Source organism: Notamacropus eugenii, chromosome 3 (assembly GCF_028372415.1).
Source record: "Notamacropus eugenii isolate mMacEug1 chromosome 3, mMacEug1.pri_v2, whole genome shotgun sequence".
In the NCBI taxonomy this organism is placed as follows: Eukaryota; Metazoa; Chordata; class Mammalia; order Diprotodontia; family Macropodidae; genus Notamacropus; species Notamacropus eugenii.
In genome coordinates this window covers 300986888-301008311 of record NC_092874.1, presented here as the reverse complement: position 1 = coordinate 301008311, position 21424 = coordinate 300986888, and the positions used below count along the sequence as shown (strand labels likewise).

At 52.3% G+C, this 21424-nt stretch overlaps 1 protein-coding gene across 6 annotated transcripts in view; it reads right to left on the bottom strand.

The window, feature by feature from the left end:
- Window positions 1-1649: 1649 nt before the first annotated feature.
- SEPTIN3 (septin 3) overlaps window positions 1650-21424 on the bottom strand; it is a 25120-nt gene continuing 5345 nt past the window's right edge. For 4 of the 6 annotated variants that reach the window (XM_072596293.1, XM_072596296.1, XM_072596297.1 and 1 more), the window contains 10 exons: window positions 16850-17041; window positions 16359-16487; window positions 14610-14691; window positions 13835-13972; window positions 12527-12644; window positions 11901-11996; window positions 11282-11381; window positions 5114-5165; window positions 3884-3977; window positions 1650-2273 (listed from right to left, as the gene is read on the bottom strand). In XM_072596293.1, coding sequence (XP_072452394.1) covers window positions 2214-2273; window positions 3884-3977; window positions 5114-5165; window positions 11282-11381; window positions 11901-11996; window positions 12527-12644; window positions 13835-13972; window positions 14610-14691; window positions 16359-16487; window positions 16850-17041 — 1061 coding nt within the window. In that variant the 3' untranslated portion in view covers window positions 1650-2213. Of the gene's footprint in view, window positions 2274-2594; window positions 2668-3883; window positions 3978-5113; window positions 5166-11281; window positions 11382-11900; window positions 11997-12526; window positions 12645-13834; window positions 13973-14609; window positions 14692-16358; window positions 16488-16849; window positions 17042-21424 lie in introns of all 6 variants that reach the window. The other 2 variants (XM_072596295.1, XM_072596294.1) reach the window with 2 other exon arrangements.

Genomic DNA, 21424 nt, shown 5'->3' with positions numbered 1-21424 from the left:
GAGGTCTCCAGGCAGGATATGTAGGGAGAGGGCTCAGATAAGAGGCCCCTATGTCCCCTCCACTCTCTAGTTCTCTTCTGGGAAGTGACTTGCCCAAGCGGCACAGGTGGTGGCTGGCAGCAACCATTGTCTCAGATTCCAGGTCCCAGGGTTTCCCCCTATCCTACTAGGAAGGCCCAGACTCAAGGCAAAGAACAGCTGGTGACCCCATTTTCCTTTACTCCAGCACAGCCCTGTCCCCCAAGGTCAACACAGGCATTTCCTGTCTGACCAGGACTGAGTACAGGGCTCTGAAATCTGCCCTTGGCCACTGGCCAGGAGCCACTGCCATGTCCTGGTTGAGAACTGCATCTCAAAGCTTCTTTAGCCTTCATCAACCAGGGTCAAGGACCCCTCTTATGTGTGCCCTGGGGATCCAACAGAGAGAGGCCCATCTTCAAGGACTGCTAGTACAAAGTCATCTCGTCTTCCTCCTCCACACCTCTGACTCTCAAGAGCCTGAAGGCCCCTTCTACTTGAGCCCTTGGCCTGTCACTGCTACCCTTCCCCCATTACTCTGTTCCAGTACCAGGCTACTTGACTTCTCTGGATGTCCTGGACCCCTCTGGTAGTCAGTCTGATGAAGCCCATGGAGCCTTCGCAGAGTCAGAGGATGACAAGAAAACCATGGGTGCTGAAATCATCATCTTGGAAAAGCCGAGGTGATACAGCCCAGCCATGGGCCACCTGGGTGGGCCTAGCACCTGACAGGGGCTTAATGAATTGGAGGAGGGGAAGGTCTGGGGTCTGCTGAACAGGTCGGTGAAGATGGCTTTGCTTGATTTCAATTTAAATAGACCTTTCATGGATTTCTTTGCAAACATCAGGGCAGGTCATACATTGGTGATTCTAGTGCCTGAGGCATCTTGCCCCAGGTATAGAGGGCTGTTGGGGGCAGGGCTCAGAAAACACCCAGAGAATGAGGACTCTAGGTCCAGTCTGATGCCAGGTGTAGACAGGCTCTGGGAAGGGTACACCATGAAGGACCCTGGGTCTGTGGGAAACCCAGCAGGGGTGAGGGGAGTGCAGGGCTGGGGGCAGTTGGTGGAGACGGTAAAATAACAGGCTGAGCCATTCTTGTTCAAACAGCAAAGTCTTGTTGAATTAAACAACACATAGAAAGTTAAAGTCTACACCCGGTGTGTGTTTGGTGGCTTGTCTTGGGTCAGGGCTGGCGCCTGGGGAAGGAGATTACTCCTGTAATTGCCAGGTGGCCAGGATAGAGGAGAACCAGGAGGGGGCCTGGGCTCAAGCCTCTATCTCGGGCCCCCAGGCCATGCCCAGCTGAGAGAGGGCAGGACATTCCCCAAAGACCCAGGATGGACGGCAGTATCAGCCAACACTCACACAACATTCATGCATCGGCCTCAGGCTGCTCTAGGAGCCTGCTGCCAGTCTGCTGCCAAGCAGATTCATTACTCACATTAATAGGGGCTCAGAGTGGGGCAAAAAGGGAGGGTAGCATCTCCTCTTATTGCTAAGGGGCAGAGGTTGGCTGGGGGAGGGTTTTATCTTAGACTTCACATCTCACGGGCTTCCTAAACTTTTTTCTTTTCTTTCTTTTTCTTTTTTTTTTAAGTTAAGGATAAAGAGAAAAATCAACTTCAGAGCTGCCCTTTTGGGTCACTGGCCTCCTCCTGGACTTGTCATCATGGGGGTGGGGGTAGGGGGTAGGGAGTAGGGTGCCAACACACTCTGGGACAGCCAAGCCAGACGCACCTTCTAGCCCCGGAAGACCAAGGGGGGTGAGATCTTGGTCGTTCTCCCCACTCCTGTGCTGGGGTTCCCACCTGCATGTGGTGAGCCATAATCGAGGCCATCCTGGCTCCTGGGGTCCCGGAGAGTGGCCCAGGAAGCCTAGTGGAGGAGAGGGCTTGGGCGCCATTTCTCCTGGAGAAGGTGATGACCGGCTGGCTATGGGTTTGCAAAAGCCGGAGCAGGAGCCAGTGAGGGTGCTGGCCCAGGATGAGTGGGTGGGCTGAGAGTTAGGCTGCCAGAGCCACCTTTGGGAGGGGACAGGATGGCGCTCACCCCCTTTCCCTCCCTTGATGGACAGAGCATGGTAGGTGAGCAGCTGGTTGGATGAGCAGAGCGATAAGGAGACCTTGTCCCTGACGGGAGCTGCGGGGAGTGGGGGACAGTAGGGGAGAGGAGGAGCAGTCTGGAAATGACCTTCAGTCGGCGGTGGTGGCGGGGCAGGGGGAGGCTGGTGCTGGTGGAAGGATGCCTTCTCCCTGCAGGGGGGGAGGAGAGGGCATGAGGACCTCGGAGCGCCTGCCTCCCTTCCCTCCCTCACCCGGCCCAACTCTCCTTCACTCTAGAGCTGGGGCCTGAGGCCTGAGGTCTGGTCGCTATCAGCACCAGGGATGTAGCCCTGTCCAGGCTGAGGCCCAGCTGCTGTTTTCTCTTGGCAGGAGCTTACCTGGAGGGAGGGCCTCTGGCCAGAGACCCGAGGGGAGAGAGAGGAATGGGCAGCCCGGCCAGACACCCTAGACTCTGGGTCACTGGTGCGCAGGCAGCACCGCACCCACTGTTCTGGCCTGCTTCCCACTGACCTGCTCAATCTAGCGTCTCCGGGCTTTATTTTTCCAAGCCCTTGAAGGAGGTGAGATTTGATGGATGAGGCGCCTATGGAATGGACCAGGAGAAAGAGGTCATGGGCAACAGTCAACACCGCTAGCCTCCTCTCCTATGGCTCCTTCGTGGTCTCCTCAACAGCCCCTGCTGCCACCCCAGTCCCAGAAACCTCAGGGGCCCAAGGGCAGAAGGAGGACCTCCCTGAGCAGCCCAAGGGCAAGGGACAGGTGGAAGCCTGGGCCAGAGAAAGATTGAGCTGCTGGGAAGGACCAGGCAGGCAGGAGGGGTGTAGTAGAGAGAGAACGAGAGAGGATGGAGAGAAGGGCAGCCCTCATTCTGTCCTCAGGCCTGCATTCAGGTCCAGGAAGTGATTTCCTCACCCCAGCCCTGCTGGGGAGGACAGGAGGAGGGGATTGTATCCAGTGACCAGGAAAGAAGCCTGAGGCACAGAGAGGGTCACCCAGCTGTTAGGACCTGGACTGGACCTGGCTCTCCTGATCTCCAAGTCCAGAATGCTCTGTTACACGTAGCTGACTCCCTACCATGCAGGCGGTGTGGAGAAAAAGACAGTGCTGATAAAGAGGGGAAAGGGTGAGGGGATGATAGAAGGATGGAGAACAAAGGAGGGACAGAAGGCTGGAGAGAAGGGAGGGGAAAGGGGGAAGAGGAGAGGGTGGGGAGAGAGAGGGAGGGGAGAAAGGGAGGGACAGAGAGAGGGGGAGGGGAGCAGGTGCTGAGGAAGCAGCAGGCAGCTCAGTGACAGATGGCAGCTCATGGACAGTGGACAGGACACAGGCCCTGGGGGGCGGCAGTCTCTTCCCCACCCTCCTGAGGCCCCCCAGACCTGAAGCTCTCCCTGCTGCTCCTGCTGGGGTGACCCTGACCCTATGGCCCTGCCCCCATCCCCGACCCCAACATTGGCCTGGCCATGAACCTGTCCTTAGGCCTGCCCTTGGAGATCTTTCTTTGGCCCCAGCACAGGCAGCTGAGAGGTTTGGCTGAGTAAAGGGGACCCTCCCCAGCTTTGGTGGGGGCCAGGGAAGAACCAAATTAATAAGGGTCTTCTAGGGAGGGGAGGCAGAAAATGCCACCCCACACACACACTCACAAACAATGCAGACACACGAGGTTCCACACACCCAGACACAGGCCTGGGGGCTGGAGGGGCTGACAATGGGGCTGCTAGACAATGGGAGTGTTTACATGGGCTGGGGAGAGGGGTGGGTCACAGGTCACTGTCCTGCGTGGCCAGTGGCTGCGTGCTCACCGGAGGGAGGCCACCGTTGTCATTGAGCCTCCGGGCCCTGTAGGTCTCGTAGTGGATATTGTGGGTGACTTCCTTAAGGTCCTGGAGGTGGGTCCTGGATGATTGGGGACAGGGGAAGCCATCAGCTTCCATCAGTGGGCTGGCCAGCCAAAGGGGATGCACTCACAGAAGGCCAGCCGAAGACTCACACACTGGAGGCCAGGGTTGGGAGCCAGGCCAGATGCCATCTAATGAGTGGCAACCATCAGCGGCCAACCAACAGACCCCTGAGATCCCCATCCCCACCTCCACCCTGACCCTGACTTCTCTGGGCCTCAGTTTCCTCTTCTGTAAAGTGAGGGGGGGTCTCTAGGATTCCTTCCAGCCCTAGATCTGGGGCCCTAGCAGGGAAGGGCACACTAATGTGGACCAGGCATTGTGCTAAGCACTTCACAAACATTATCTCCTTTGGCCCCTCAGAGCCCTGTAAGGGAGGTGCTGTTATTCTCCCCATTTTACAGCTGAGGAAACTGAGGCAGACAGGGTGAAATGACTTTCCCAGGGTCACCCAGCTAGGAAGTATTGGAGGCTAGATTAGATCTCAGGTCCTCCTGACTCTGGGCACTGACCTATCAGCTGCTCCCCTTTGATTCTGAATCCAGGGATGTTCCTGCTATACCGTGGGTGGAAGGGAGGAGGAGGAGGGAGGGTGGCAGTATCCTGTTGACATTGACTGCTCCCTGGCACTGGGGCCCAGGTGGTAGAGAAGCACAAATTCATCCATAAACACTGACCAGCTGTGGGACCCTGAGCAAGTCATTGCACTGTTGCCTGCCTCCGTTTTTTCAGATGTAAAATGGGGAGAATCAGTGCACCTGCCTCCCAGATAACATTTGTGACATCGCATGGAGCCCAGTGCCTAGTAAGCGCTTAATAAATTCTTGTTCCCAGTCCCCTTGGGAGCCTTCTGTCAGGATCACTGCTTTGACCGGCAGGGAGAGGCACTTGGCTTCAGGGAGGCAGGCAGCCGGTATCAGCTGAGCTCTCATCAACCCCTCTGGGCAACCTCCCACCACCAGGCGAGTCTCTGCCTTTCAGGAGCATCCCTATGGATAGAGATGGTCTGCTCTCTGGGACTCCATCCTCCCAGGTGAGAGAGAGGATTCAGGAAAGGAGGGAGCTAAGGCCAGGGAGGCCTGGAGGTTGGAGTTTAGGGTCCCTCTGGTCTTGACTGAACAGGGAGGGCCTTACCTGATAACAAAGTCTCTGAGCAAGGCAAACTCACAGTGGGTGAGATTTTCCACTGAAAATCCAAAAAAGAGAGAAGTTACCGCTCAGCAGTCATTGGGCAGCTCTAGGGATTTCTTAAAAGCACATTACTGTATAACCACACACTCATGAGCTAGACGGAGATCAAAGGGCTCCAGAACACACATGAATTCTCTCATTCATGAATTCATCGGTCAAGAATTTACTAAAAACTGATCCTGGACCTGGGCTGGGGACAGAGGAGAACAAGCAGACTTTAAGTTACAGATGGGTGGGGAGGGGCAGTGCTGAGCATCTGATGGAGGACCTACCCCCACCCTCCTCTCTCAGGAGAGAAGATGTGCCAGGATGTAGATATTCAAAGCACTGGTGAGTGAGCAGTGAGTATAGCTTCCAGAAGGGAGGGATCAGTGTGAGCTGGAATGGGCAAGGAAGGCTTCAGGAGGCTAACCTGGGAACTCAGGGTATCCCAGAATCTCTGAGATCATCGGGTCAGTCAACAAGCATTTACCAAACCCCTCCTGCATACCAAGTACCGTGCTCAGCACTGGGGATACAGAGAAAGGCTGAAGTCAAACAAGCCTTACGCTCAGGAAGCTCAGAGTAACAGGGAGACAACATCAAATAAACCAGTGCCTAGAACAGGACCTCCCTTTATATGAAATTCCTGACAAGTGTGTGGCCATGCAGCTTGAAGACTTCCTCTGATGGGGCACTCACTACCTCCCAAGGCAGCTTTCATTGTGAGGAAGTCCTTCCTGGTGGGGATCACATCGCACCCCCCCAACCCAATGCTTCCCGCTGTGCCTTTGGGGCCAAGCACAACTGAACAAAGCCCTCCAGATGGAACATTTGCTGGTAGATGCCTCTTGAAACCTACTGTTTCATCCAAATACATGACACTGACCTGACCAAAAGAGTCAGTGATTTTGTCAGAGACAGCAGGATGCCAGAAAGGGCTCCGGGTCCCAGCCAGTGTCTGGGCCCCTTTCATTTGTACCCGCCACACTGGGAAGCCCTAACTGAACTCCCTTCCCTAATGTCATGTGTCACATAGACTGCAGAGAAAAGTGGATCTCACTCCAGGGCAGCCTTGTTTCATGACCCCTAGAAAGACAAGGAAGTTTTTCCTGATGTTTCAGGGGTACACTGTGATCTGCGTTTTTGTCCTTAGCTTATGTCTCATGAGCCTGAGTGCCTGTGGGGGAATCTTTTGGGGGGAAATAGAATGAGCCAGATATAGATGTTTCTCTGAGTGGAAGCTTGAGCCAGAGATTTTTTACTGCCGAGATACTGACATTCCCATTAGCTAATTAATGTTAATGGCAATTAGCCTGAGAGCTCTTGAGAGAGACCCTCCAAAATTAGACCCAGGGCTACTGTGGCGAGACCTGGGACCCAAATGACACACGAGTTATTTCTTGGATAGAAGCTATATGATCTTAAGCAAGTTACTTTTCCTTTTCAGCCTCAAGTTTCCTCATCTACAAAATGGGGACAATCATCTTGGCACTTCCCACCTCACAAGGTCATTGGGAGGACTGGATGAGCTACTTTGATCTTGACCAATCAGCAGGCATCTATTACAGGCTTGTGCTTTACAAAGGTACCATGGGGATTCTATTGCTTGAGCTTCCATCTAATGATGGCAAATCAGAGATGTCAACCCATGAACCAGCACAATCCCTTACTTCTTCTCGTGATTGTTGGATTCAGTTTTGCTGGGTCCCCTCTGAAACTTCTATGCCCACCATTCCCTTCTCTCAAAGAACACAAGTTGGGGAAAATCCCTGATTTTTTCTTGATTCTACCACACAAGCAGTGGCCCCATTGTCACATCTGGTGGCAGGAGACATCTCCTTCACCCAAGTACATACTTGGGACCTGACACAATGAATTGACCAAGTGAAGAAACATGGCCAAACTGTTACCCTGTGTATCAAAAATTGCTTTCAAAGTTGCAGGCATCCTCAGAATTCTTGCTCCTCTTGTCTGACTGGGAAATATATATTCCAAGAAAAAATAATTAGGTAGAATCCAGCTGTAATTACCCAGAAGCTCAGAAAGAAGCTCCAGTAATAAGAAAAAACTCATGAACACTTGGGGCAGAAAGAGCTTGGGAACTGAGAAGGAGAAGAATGGCTTCCTTCAGGACAGGAAAGGAAAAAGTCAGGTCCAAGAAAACCAAATGTTGGGGCAGAGACAAGATGGTGGAGTAGAAGGACTGACCTGTAGAAGATCCCTCCCCCCACAGCCCATAAAATACCTATAAAATTGACTCTAAGCAAATTCTAGAGCAGCAGAAGCCACAAAAATACAAAGTGAAAGAGCTTTCCAGCCCAAGGCAGCCTTCCAGGCCAACAGGAAAGGTCTGTTGTGCTGGGCACAGAGCGGAGTGAAGCCAGGCCTTGGTCGCTTGGCAGGGACAGGACTGGAGTAGGCCTCAGAGCATGTGGAATCCCTGGCAGCAGCTGCAGTTCCCAGATACCTCAACCCACAAATGCCAAAGGCAGCTTCAAAGGTCAGTGAGAAAGTACTTTTACTTGCATGAGAAGGGAACATGGTCTGGCCCTGGTGGCCCCAGGGCAGCAGCACTTGCTGCAGCACAGCATCCATTTTAAGAATCCTCAGCCTAAAGCCCCTGGGGGAATCGTGCAGCTGATCTGGATCTCAGTCCTGAGTGGCAGCCCTGGGGTGAGGAGGAGTGCTGGCTGACCTGGTGGAGCTAGTGGAGGCTCTAGAGAGGGAATTCTATTCACAGATCCTGGGTACAAGAGTGCTTGTGGTTGCTCCCAGACCAGAGTGCAGGCCAGGAGAGGAGTAAACTCCTCTCTCTTGATTGTGCCACCCTGGAGTAACTGAGAACTTATAGGTCCCTAGAGCATACCCTCCTCTCAACAAAGGAGTCAAAAGTCAAGTAACTGAGTGGGAAAATGCTAAAAAAAAAAAAAAAAAAAGGGAAAAGAATAAGACTATAGAAGGCTACTTTCTTGGTGAACAAGTATTTTCTTCCATCTTTTCAGATGAGGAAGAACAATGCATACCATTAGAGGAAGACATAAAAGTCAAGGCTTCTGCATCCAAAACCTCCAAAATAAATATGCAATGGTCTCAGGCCATGGAAGAGCTCAAAAAGGATTTTGAAAATCAAGTAAGGAGGTGGAGGAAAAATTGGGAAGACAAATGAGACCAATGCAATAGAATCAATAAAAGCGAGTCAACAGCTTGCTGAAGGAGACCCAAAAAATGCTGAAGAAAATACACCTTTAAAAATAGACTAACTCAATTGGCAAAAGAGGTCCCAAAAGCCAGTGAGGAGAAGAATGCTTTAAAAAAGCAAAATTAGCCAAATGGAAAAGGAGGTTCAAAAGTTCACTGAAGAAAACAATTCTTTAAAAATTAGAATGGAGCAGATAGAAGCTAATGACTTTATGAGAAACCAAGAAATTACAAAACAAAACTCAAAGAATGAAAAAATAGAAGACAATGTGAAATATCTCATTGGAAAAACAACTGACCTAGAAAATCAATACAGGAGAGAGAATTTAAAAATTATCGGTCTACCTGAAAACCATGATAAAAAAAGAGCCTAGAAATCATCTTTTAAGAAATTATCCAGGAAAAATGCCCTGATATTCTAAAACTAGAGAGAAAAATAAATGTTGAAAGAATCCACCAATCACCTCTTGAAAGAGATCTGAAAAAAAAAGAAAAACTCCTAGGAATATTGTAGCCAAATTTCAGAGTTCCCAGGTCAAGGAGAAAATATTACAAGCAGCTAGAAAGAGACAATTTGAGTATTGTGGAAATACAATCAGGATAACACAAGACCTAGCAGCTTCTACATTAAGGGATAGAAAGGCTTGGAATATGATATTCCAGAAGTCAAAGGAATTAGGACTAAAACCAAGAATCACAGCAAAACTGAGTAAAATACATCAGGGGAAAAAATGGTCATTCAATGAAATAGAGGACTTTCAAGCATTATTGATGAAAAGACCAGAGCTGAATAGAAAACTTGACTTTCAGACACAAGAATCAAGAGGAGTATGAAAAGGTAAACAGGAAAGAGAAATCCTAAGGGACTTACCAAAGTTGAACTGTTTACATTCCTACATGGAAAAATAATAATTGTAACGCTTGAAATTTTTCTCAGCATTTGGATAGTTGGACTATCCAACTATCCAAATATAGACAGAGAGCACAAGGTGGGTTGAATAGGAAAGGATGAATATATTGGGAGGTGAAAGGGAGAATTGGAATGGGGCAAATATCCCTCATAAAAGAGGCAAGAAAAAGCTGTTTCAATGGAGGGGAAAAGAGGGGAGTTAAGAGGGAAAAAGTAAAGCTTATTCTCATCACATTTGGCTTAAGGAGGGAATAATATGCACACTCAATTTGTTATGAAAATCTATCTTACAGGAAAGTAGGGAAGAAGGGGACAAATGGGGTAAGGGGGGTGATGGAAGGGAGGGCAAATGGGAGGAGGGGGTAATTAGAAGTAAACACTTTTGGGGAGGGACAAGGTCAAAAGGGAGAATAGAATAAATGGGGGACAGGATAGGATGGAAGGAAATATAGTTAGTCTTATACAACATGACTATTATGGAAGTCTTTTGCAAAACTACACATATATAGCCTATATTGAACTGTTTGTCTTCTCAGTGGGGATGAGTGGGAAGAGAGGAAGAGAGAGAAAATGGAACTCAAAGAGTTAGGAACAAATGTTGAGAATTGTTTTTGCATGCAACTGGGAAATAATAAATACAGGTAATGGGGTATAGAAATCCATCTTGCTCTACAAGAAAAGAGAGAAGATGGGGATAAGGGAAGGGAGGGGTGTGATAGAAGGGAGGGCAGATTGGGGGAAGAGGTAATCAGAATGCATGGTGTTTTGGGGTGGGGGAGGGGAGAGATGGGGAGAAAATTTGGAACTCAAAATTTTGTGGAAATGAATGTTGAAAACTAAAAATAAATGAATAAACATTAAAAAAAAAAGAAAACCAAACCTCCCCACCCCAAAGTCCCTGGGGTTGCTGAGTGCCCTCTGGCCCCCAAGTCACTATCAGCTTCAGAGAGTGCCTTCTCCTCAAAGTCACAGGTAAGAAAACCAAGTCCAAAAAGGACTGCCAGCGCACTGGTCAAGAGGCCAGGAGGCGAGTGATTCATCTCCCCACCTGGATTAAGATGCAGCTCCCCCGCACAAAGTCATCTGTGAGGGAGGGTCTGGGAAAAGAAACACCTGAATGTGTTTCCAGACTCTTTCAGGCCAGAAGCTGAGCTGGAAAGACAGGAGACTGGGCACACACATGGACTATGGCCCATGCTCTGGGGCCCCATTTCCCTCTCCTGCCTCTACTATCCCTTGCTGAGCATCACCAAAGTCACCAAAAGAAAGCAGTCTCCCTTTCTCTTGGAAGGAATGATTCATTTGGGACCCCTCTTCTGTTCAATCAGCATGAATTGTTTGATAATTTCATACAAATCACATAGGAATCATTAATTAAGATCGGTTTCTTTAGTAGACCTCAGACTTGGATGTCATGTTCATTACTCGTTTGCCAGTTATGAGGCTCATCTGTGTGGCCCCAAGAAAACTGACAGATATCTCTATCCTATTTACTCAGGTTCCGTGTCCAAACCCAGCATGGGGGGTGCCACCCTCTCTTGCACAACTCGAGCAGGTGGCTATCTTATGACCTCTTGGTACCCCAAGATGACTCTGGCCTTGCCCTTAATTGTTGTTCATCTGTCCACCAATGAGATTCTGTGATTCACCATGTCCACGGTTGTTTGTGTGTTGTCTCCCCGTTAGATGGGCAGAGGGCAGGGACCATCTCTCCTGTTTCTGCTTCATGAGAACTCACTGACTGACTGACTGACAAAAGTCTTCCCATTCAGAACCCTACACAAACTCCTCTGGGGAGCAAGTGACTCATGATGGCATCTGCTTCCTTCATGCATTCATTCATTCACACACTTAGTTAGCACCCACTGTGTGCAGAGCCCTTTGCTTGGTGCTGAGGGTTACAAGTTCAGGCCAGATGGTCCATACTGGGTGCTGCGTCTCCTGCCCAGTACCAGGAACACAGTGTGCACCCAATAAGAGTCAATGGAGAAGTCAGCTCCTGGAGAAGACACTTCTCTTACCTTCGATGATCCCCCAGGGTGTTTTTCTCCCAAGGACCCTCTTGCCATTGACCTGATATTCCTTGTCGCTCCCAACCACAGCAAAAGGCATGCTCTCCTGCTGGAGGGGAGACAGACACAGACACAGCCGAGGGGTTCTGGGTCATTCTCCACCAGCCCCAGCCAGTCCTGCCCAAGAGGACCCTCTTCTCATGAGTCTCGCTGGCATGAGGATCTGTGCGTAGTGGACAAGGTCTGGAGTCAAAGGGTCTGGATTCAAATCCCACGGTTGGGTCAGTAAGTCCTGTGCCCTTGTGAGGGCAGGTCTATCCCTCAGTCTGGACTCAGTTTCTCCAACTTGTTGCCTCAGGGATGCCTTCCCTCTTTAGAGCCCAGGTCTCCCCACTCCTACCTTAGTAGGGCCAGAGGAGTGTAAAGGGTCCTCAGGGGTTACTTAATCCAACTCCCCCATTTTGCAGAAGATAAAACTGAGGCACACAAAGGAGGCATGACTTGCCCAAGGTGGGAAGTGGTGAGCTTGGATTCAAACTCAGGACCTGTGACTCTCCTCCCTATACCAGGCAGTCCCCTCACCCCAAGGGCCCCAGTCCTCAGGGACCTGGCCCCCTCTGCCTCCTACCCTGATCTTGTCATTTTCCGTCTTGTCTTCCAGGTCCTCGTCAAACTCCTTCTGTGGGTAAAACTCGATGCCGTTCACCTCAAGCTCCTTCCGGACCTGGGGGTGGGAGAGACTGAGGGTCAGAAGGGACCTCTGGGCTGGTTGGGGAACCTGAGTCCCAGTCAGGGGAGGTGATTTACCCAAGGCCACATGAGCGGTTAGGGAGGGACAGAAGTAGGATTCAAATAGTGGTCTTTGATTCTACTCAATTCAGCTGGAGTATTTACTGTCTGAGCACTGAACTCAGGATGGGAACTAAAGACAAAAACTGCCCTCACAGAACTTCCAGTCCACTAGGAAGGTGTAACAAGCATGGCACCAGGTGAAGCGAGACAGGGATAAGCAAGGAGGCACCTTCTGACTCTGAAGCCGGACTCCAGCAACACTGTAGGACAGAGAGAGCTTTCTCATACAGGAGTGGGGAGGGGGAGCAAATCAGGGAAGGAGGGCACTCCTGGCGTGGGAGATGAGAAGTGAGGGGGAGAATGGGGGCACTGAGAGATGGGAGCCCCGAGGAGGAGCAGAGTGGGGAGAGTGGCAGGCACAGAGAGCAGGGGACAAAGGAGCCGGGCACAGGGCATCCTCACCCTCTGCTTGAATTCCGTCTTCTCTTCCAAAGTCATGGTGTCAGCCTTGGCTATGATGGGAACGATGTTCACCACTTTGCTGAGGTGTTTCATAAACTCCAGATCTAGGGGTCTTAGGCTGGACCCCAGGGAGAAGGAGCAAGTGAGAGACCCCCTTGGAGAGGAGACCTGCTAGACTGAGGCCACCATCCCCAGGAGGCCTGCACCCCCTCCTTTAAAGAGGAGAAGCCCGGAGGTCCAGGGTGCATGACCATAGGTGCCTGAGGTGGCAGAATGCTGATAATGATTATGATAGCCTGCTTTGTACCTACACTGTGCTGGGCACTGTCCAGTGATTTCATTTGGTCCTCACAGAAATCCTACAAGGATTCTACAGATGGGGAAACTGAGGCAGCAGAGGTCCCATAGCTGGTAAGTGTCTGAGGCTATATTTGAACCTGGATCTTCCAGGCTCAGCCCCTTACCTGCTACATCTCACAGTGGGCTGGCTAACTCTGGGTAGGGGTCCAGCAGCCTCTTCCTCTGCCTCCCCTCCTCCCAACTCTCCTTGGTCCAAAGGACCAGGTGTGGCCTCCTCCAGAGGGGCCTGACAAGCAGCTGAATGAATGAATGAGAGAAGGCCAGGTGGGTGGCTACCTCCTAATGTCTTGGGTTCAAATCTTGACACTGCCACTTAATGCCTATGTAACCTTGGGCTCCCCACCCCCCCACCTCAGTTTCCTCCTTGGTTGGATCCCATGGCCTCTGAGATCCTCAGCAGCCCTGAACCTCTGTTCTTGTGCCTGTGAGCCTCACTGGCACTGCCTTGGTGAGCTCAGCCCTTCCTTTGTGCTGGGAAGAGGGGCTCTTGGTAGAAAGGCCAGAAGGAAGTAAGTAGGGGCCCCTAGAACCTACACTCCATCCCTCCTACTTGGGGCTCATCTCTGTGCAGACGGACAATCTAACTGTGCTGGTTTTGTAGAATTTATTATGCACCCACTGCATGCTGGAAACTGGACATATAAAGAATGGTGAAAGACCATCCCTGCTCTCAAGGAGCTCCCAGTCTTATGGGGAGACAGCATGCTGCTCACTAGACACATATGACACAGACAGAGCCAGCAGAGGGTACTAGGAGTTGGAGGAGAGGGGGAGAGGACTGGCCTACCCCAGAAATGGGAATAGGATATGAGACTTGAAGGAAGCCAGGAGGCAGAGACAAGGAGAGAGAGCACATCAGGTGTGGGACACTGCTAGAGCAAAGGCTTGGAGCTGGGAATTGGTGGCAAGGTCTACTATGGGACTGGGGGAGGGGCAGCAGGCACTCACGAGTGTCCCGTGGGGGAGATGAAGTAGAGGCAGCAATGGACCCGCGTGTCTGGGATCCGCTTCTTTCTCGCAATGTTCACCTCCTCCTTCAGGAATTTCTCATACTGTTCATTGATGTACTTCTCAATGGGCTCCCAGCTAAGTAGACCAGACATGGGCAGACTATGGTCAGCAGGCCACCCTCCTCATCCCAGATTCCCAGCCTGAGAGGGAGCAGGTTGGAGGGCCTGACAGACCTCGGGGGATCATGGAACCCCAAGCTCAGAAGGGATCTCCAAGGATTCCTCCAAGGATGGGAATCTCACTACCTCCCCACCCAGCCTGGTCCTTTCCAGCTCACTCTCAACATTAGGGTGTGCTTTGGTCCCCTTGAGTCTCAGCTCATCTCTCAGCTGCTCTCTCCTGGGGCCAAGCACCACTGGGGGGCCCACCAAACATTTGAAGATAGGGACCCCCAAACCCTCATATTGTGTCTGCTGTTCCCCAGACTTCAATCAGCCGTTGTCCAGCACACTGCCCAGTCCAGAAATATTTATTAAGCCCCTACTATGTGCTGGGCCCTGTGCTAAGTGCTGCCTGATGCTGTCCCTCCACAGGATGGATCTGGGGCCCCCAGCTGCCTCCTGGATACATGAGTGATGCTGTGCTTGGCCCTTGTACTCACTAGTCACGTGACAAGTCACTGCCACTCTGGGCTCAGTTTCCTCATCTGCTAAATGAGGGGTGGGCTAGATGGCCCCTTGCTGCTCAGTCCAGACCCCACAGGCACACCTACCAGTTTTCATTGTTGATCTGGTCTCCGAACCCCGGAGTGTCGATCACGGTCAACTTCATTTTGACTCCACCTTCTTCTATCACTGGGGTGGCAGAGAGGACAAGGGTTCTCCCTTGGGGCCCAGTGCCACCCCTCCACCTTGGAGACCCCTGAAAGGGACTCCTCTGCATCCGATGAAAGCAGCTCAGTCAAGGTCATCCAGCAGCCCAACCTCCTGCCACTGAGTTCTGCTCCGTCATCTTGTCTGTCTCTCCTCTCTGTCCTCCCCAATTTCTCAGTTTCCACCTCTTTGCTTACATGGCTCCCCTTGCCTGGAATGCCCATTCACTCCTCTCTGGCCCTCCAAATCCTACCCACCCCCTCTTTCAAGGCTACAAGGATCTTCTTCCTTGAAGACAAAGTGGCAAGAATCCCTAGCACCCAACTCTCCTTCTAATGGAGAGTCATAGACTGGGGTGGAGATGGGAGTGGGGAGGGGGGTGATAAGAATTTGTGTAGCACCAACTGGCACTGGGGAATGGAGTCCCCTCTAAAAGTGCCCAACTAGTGGTGATCCAGCCTTCACTTGAAGACCTCCAGTGACAGGGAGCTCACTGCTTCCCGAGGCAGCCCAGTGCATTTTTGGACAGCCTTTGTGGCGTCCAGGTGTAATTGCCCACCCCAAGCTCCTGGCTCTGCTCTCTGGGCATGCCTTTATACACAAAATGAAGGCAAAGGACGTTGTTGGTGGGGGGCAGGTAGCCAGGACAGCCAGGCATGGCTTTGAGGACATCCCCCAAAGAACGTCTGGGGTGTCAGAATGCTATGAGTGACAATAAGAGTCATGGGGGGTGATAACAGTAACCTTTGGAGAGGACTTTGAAGTCGGCACGGCCCATGACCTTTGAGCCCTCCGACAGCCCCGAGAGCCAGTTGGTATTATCCCCATTTTACAGGGAGGGAAAGCTGAGGCTCAAGAAGCAGAAAGAGCACCGTGTCAATCATCAGAGGAGCAGACCTCAGTCAGCCCCAGCGGGAGGAGGGAGAAGGAGGGAGCCAGTCGCCCACTATGGCTGGAATCGTGACTGGAAAGTACAGGTGATCTAAATGCCCAGCTCAGTGGTCCTCTGACTCAAGCTGCGGTGACATCACCGGGACTGAGAGCTGCGAAACCCAAGGGGAGCGAGGGAAAGTGGATCCCATCCTTGGGATCCTTCAGACTACCCCAAAAAACCCAGACTGTCCTGGGGAATCAGCACAGTTACCATGGAGGCAGGGACAAGAGGGGGACAGAGGAGTCTCCGGATTAACTGTGAGCAAGTTAATTGTGCTGGTGACCAGATGCCCTGGGGACCAATGGAGCCTCTCCGGGAACTCCTGCCCGAATCTGGGCCAGCACCTGCAGTGGGGACACTTCCTGGGAGGCAGGAGCTGTCCAGCACCAGACCCTTCTTTATTACTGTAGTCACTGGGCACCATGACACCAGGACCCCTGGAAGAGCTGTGGTGGGCCCCCACACTTCCGAGGCCTAAGAGATATTCCAGAGAAGATGCCTCTGATTGGCCATGGGAGCCCTTGCAGCCGCTGGTGGGCTCAGGGACCCCTGAGGACATAAGTGTGGCAGGAAGGAAGGAATAGACTCCTCAATGGCTCAGAGGCTAGGATGGTGGTCTTCAGTCAGAAGAGCTAGATTCAAATTCAGCCTCAGATGTTTGCTAGATTTGGCAGGCCACACTTAATCTTTCTGGGAAGGAAACCCAGACACTCACCATGCCCAATGGCCTTGATCTCCACTGTCTTGGGGATCTTCTCCTCCCGATTCCAGCTCGCTGACTTCCGACTCACTTGGGATTTGAAGAGGGTGTTGATGAGGGTGGACTTGCCCAGCCCACTCTGACCTGGTTGGGGAGCAATGGAAAAGGATGAAGCCCCAGGACAGGGTTTGAACCCAGGGTCCTCTGATCCTGCAGCCAGTTGGCTTTTCTAGGACTTTATTTCCAAAGCATCATCCACCCAACAGGCCCCATTTGGAGCCCCCAACACTCCTGGGAGGTGGATAGGGTAACACTGACAATTCTTCCAAATAACAGAGGAGGTAAAATGAGGTTAAATGGCCAAGCCCATCCAGGAGCTTCTGAAGGCACAGGCACTCCTGACTTCCCACACCCTCAGCAGCCTGGGGTCGAGGTCCCCCTGAGGGAGGAGCCCAAGGTTGTCAGCCCCAGGACCCCACACCAGCCCTGCCAGCCTCTGCACTCACCCACAACCATGATGTTGAAGTCAAAACCCGTCTTCATGGTTTTCTTCCGCATCTGCTCTATGATGGTGTCGATGCCAATGTAGCCCAGGAGGTTGGAGCTGATGCCAAGGGGCTTCATGGGCACTGCCGGCTTGGGCTTGGGCTCAGCCACCAGCTCTGACATGGTCACGTCAGTCCTGTTATCTGCAAAGCCTGCAGATTGGGCAGGAAGGAGGCCATAGACAGACCTGTTGTGGTGCTATGAGGCCTGAATGGCCTGCAGCCCACAAGAGGGATGCACCTCTCAGCCTACCCAAAGCCCCTGCATCCATTCAGGCCTGTGAACCTCAATGCCACATTTGTCCTGATTAGACCCAGTCTTACTCTGAGTGGGCAAGCCTTCGTCACTTCTGGGTAGGGTTTGTAGGATATTATTCTCTTAAATGATATAGAATATTTATGCTTAGAGGGGTCTGAGAACAGGGATATCATAGTTGGGAGGGGCCTTTGAATGTGGAATGTTAGAATATGCTATCAAGCCAAGAGTGGCTATCTTTCTCAGCCAGAGTCCTTCCCCCATTCCCACCCACAATGAGAGAGGGAAGGAGGCATGTGGGGTTAGAGAAGTGACCACTTCCCTGAGCCTCAGTTTCTCCCTCTGTAAAATGAAGGGGTTGGGTGAAGTGACCTCTGAGGCTGGGACTGAGTCTGGCCTTCCTCAGACATGGAAGCAAAGCTTGGCTGGGTCTCCTTTCTTCTGTTTCTTCTCTCCCAAGAGATCTCTTCTCTAGTCCCTTACCCCAAGTGCCAGAGTACCTCTCCTCCCATTTGCCAAGGGCAGCCCTACTCCAACTGGTCTTTGGGGCCACACAAAGCATCCCTAGCCAGATTCATTTACAACTCAGCAGAAACTGTAGAACGGTCCATCTTGATCAGAAAATCTCACTCTACTCCCCTCTCCATGATCACACAATCAGCAGTCAATAGAACTGGGATCTGAACCTAGAGCTTTGGGCTCAAAATTCAGTACTCCTTCCTGGCTTCTAGAACAGATGGGTGTCTTGGTGCCACCATCTTGGCTCCTGACCCATTCAGGCCTCAGGCCCTGATAAACTGTCTTCTGTCCCAAGGAGGCTTCTGTCGAAGTCATGAACATATGACTTTCGGTCCTCAAACTACTTGACTGTGCCAGCATCTGACCCTGAGGACCACTCCTTCTGGACCCTGTCCCCTCCCTTGGCTTCCATACCCAGTCTCTTCCTCTCCTGGCTCTCCCAGCTCTCGGGCCTGTCTTCCACCCATCCCTTAAATGTGGGTGGTCTACGTGGCTCTGTCCGTGGCTACCTCCTCTTCTCTCCTCTCCCCTTCCCCCCGGTGATCTCATTCACTTCTGTGGTTTGTTATCACCTCTCAGGCAGATGACTCTCAGGCCTAACAGCCCCCACCTCTGCCCAGAACTCCAGGACAGGTGGCTGACTCCCCACGGATGACCCACCTGCCCCTTGGACCTTTTTTGCCCAAGGTGAAACTCATGCTTTGTCCCTCCTTGTCTATCCTCCAGACTTCCTCGTGTCTGTGAGTGGCACACCCATCCTCCTAGTTCCCCAGGCTGCTGACCTTACAGTAATCTTTGAGTCAGAGGACCTGAGTTCAAGTACTGCCTTTGCCACCATTCTACCAGCTGCCAAGTCCCAGACTACTTCTTTCCCCATTTCCTCCCCTTAATTCCCCACTATACTTCTTTTTCTTCAGCTCAGTCAATAAACAGGAATCCAGTAAGAGCCTATTATGTGCCAGCACTCTGCTGGGAGCTGGGATGTTCCTAAGAATGGAATAGCCCCTACTTATAGTCTTGTCTCCACCAGCCTGGCTTAAGCACCCCTGCCTGGCCTCTTGGCCTCCAGCCTCTTTCCTCTGTTTAACCCACCACTCTCATTAACTCAGAAGCCTATAGGAGCTCCCCACTGTCTACCCCAAAAAGCAGACTCCTGATTCTGGCATTCAAGGCCCTTTCTTGCTGGAGGCAGTTCCAGCCTGTTCTTTCCAGACTGATGCCCACACAGTCAGTTTCCCATCCCCTGCTTTCTCCCATCCCCTTCCTGCCCTGCTCCCATTGGCTCAGACCTTCTCCCATGGCTGGAACAGGCTCTTCCACCCACCCCCACTTTCAGGGGCAGGAGGCCCCCCAAGAGAAAAGTGATCTCTCTGCCCTCAGATCCCACTCAGGCCTCTGTCACTCTCCCCTGTGACCAGGCCATCAATGTCCTTGTCTGATGGAAGGGTCTGTGTCTCCAGGACCTGGCACACAAGAGGGGGTTTATAACTATTTGTGGAGTGAATATGAAGGAACAAATGAAATATGGAGCTGGTAACACCCCAGGGTCTGAGGGTACAAGAGCTCTGGGATCCTGGAAGGCTTGAGACCCAACATCCACCTGGGTTGGTCTAAGGCAGGCTGTCTGTCCTCCGGAGGCCTTGCTTTCTAAATGAGATAGTGTCTGAGGCCCCTCCCATCTCTGACATCCCCTGTTCTAAACTCCCTCCCAGTCCTGATACCCCCTGTTCTAAGACCCCTCTCTGACATCCCCTGTTCTCAGGCCCCTGCCAGCTTTGAACTTCCCTATTCTAAGGCCCCTACCAGTTCTGACCTTCTCTGTTCTAAGCTCTCTCCCAGCTCTGATATTCCACGTTTCGTTCCTCCTCTTCCCCTACCCCCACTCCCAGCCCCATTCTTGGATTCTCTCCATACTACCATGATGGATCTCATCATCCCCCCTTCCCCCAGCCTGGGCAGTCCCCCTTTTCTGGCCATAACCTGCCTCTCTCTGTCACCATGAGTGTGGTTCAAACCTTGTGGCACTGGGTGGCTGCTCCCAGATTCTCAAGAAGCCAGTGCCAGCCAGGAGTGTGCAGAGAGGTAGCAAATGCCAAATGGGAACGGTAACCAGCCAAAGGCTTCCTGCCTTCCTCCTTTTGACAGAGTCAGGTCATCCTGACTCCAGGCCTGCACCCTGTCCGCTGGGCCAGGAGGAACAAATGAATTCACTGCAAATACATCAGGGTTCTTCCCACCTTCCTTAGTGCCTTGCTCTTCTCTGCCTTCCCAGATTCCCCCCATCCTATAAGACCTATCCCCTCCCTGAAAACCTCCCATGGCAGAATTAGAGAATCTCAAAATAGGAAGGGCTCCTAGGAGCGCAGGTGGACAACTGAGAGGGGACACCAAGGCCAGCAATTTCGGCCCTGAGAGAGGCTCAGGGAGGGGATGCCTCTTGCCCAAAGCCACCTGGTAAGTGAGTGGCAGACAGCCAGGATTAGAACACAGGACCTCTGCCTCTAACACCAGGTCTAGAGGCCCCCAGTCTAGTCTTAGCTCGTCAGCAGCCCCTTCCTAAGGCCTGGTTGCTCAGCCTTTGCTGCGATGCTGACAACCCTTCCTCCCAAGTTGCCATTCCACTGTGGACAGCTTCCAGCCACCTCTCTTCCTGGTCCTGGTTCTGCTGCCCATCAGTCCCAAGATCCAGCTCTCTCAACTCACTCTGGCCCTGGCCCTGGGACCTCCAGTGTGTCCCCATTCAGGGCTCAATGATAGATTGGGAATGTTCATTGCTGTTTCTTAGAGGGGGGGCCCTGTCTCCCCATGAATCCTGTGCCCATGTGGGCACAGGAATGAACACTGGAATGTCCAAGGAAGGTGCCTATCCCACCCTGGAGAGGACTGACTGGCCTAGGTGTCCCTAGGGATGTGCTGGGGGATGAGGACAGGCTCCCCCCAGCCTATTCTGCTTTAACCCAACAGCCCCGAAGGGATCTGTTCTGGGTCACACTCCCTAAAGAATGTCAACTGCTCTTAGGAAGGGCCTGCAAGGTCACATGATCCAATTCCACCATTTTACAGAGGAGCAAACTGAGGCTCAGATGGAGGAGGGCACTGCCCCAGCTCACATGGGTAGTGAGTGTCCCAACCCAGTCTGCTGGCTCCCTATGGGGCTGGTGCTTCTGGAGTGACTGGGTGATTTCTGCCAATCCTTTTGTTTTGCAGATGGGAAGACTGAGCCCCAGGGCACAGAAGGCAATGTAGTCAATGTAGGATTTGAACCCAGGCCCTCCAGGGCTCTTTCCTCCCCCTGGCATTCACACAGACATGTTAACGGAGCCAAATCCCTTGGATCTGGGCTTCAGAAGGTGATCGGGGCTGCCAACCCCTTCTGGAGGCCCCCCTGCTGACTCTGAGCTGCCCCAGAGGAGGCAGCTTCCTTCCTGCCTCCTCCCACCCTTCTCCTCTGACTAGACAGCCCAAAGGCAAATGAGGCTGAGAATTTGGAAGCTTCGGGCTTGACTGTCTCCTCCAAGGGAGAGAGCTGCCAACAAGCCCATCTGCCCTATCTCTGGGCCCCTGGCCCCAGAAAGCCCCCTACCCCCTTTTGTTCTCTTCTCTGCCTCATGCCCCTCACCTGGCCTCCCCTCCCTTTCCCCTTCCCCTCCCCCATCTCAGGGGCAAGCTGGGCTTCACCTCCCACCCTCCCTCTCCTTTTGGGGTTGAGGGTGGGGTCGGGAGGAGGTTCGGTCAGTCCCGTCAAACGCCTCCTCCTGCCC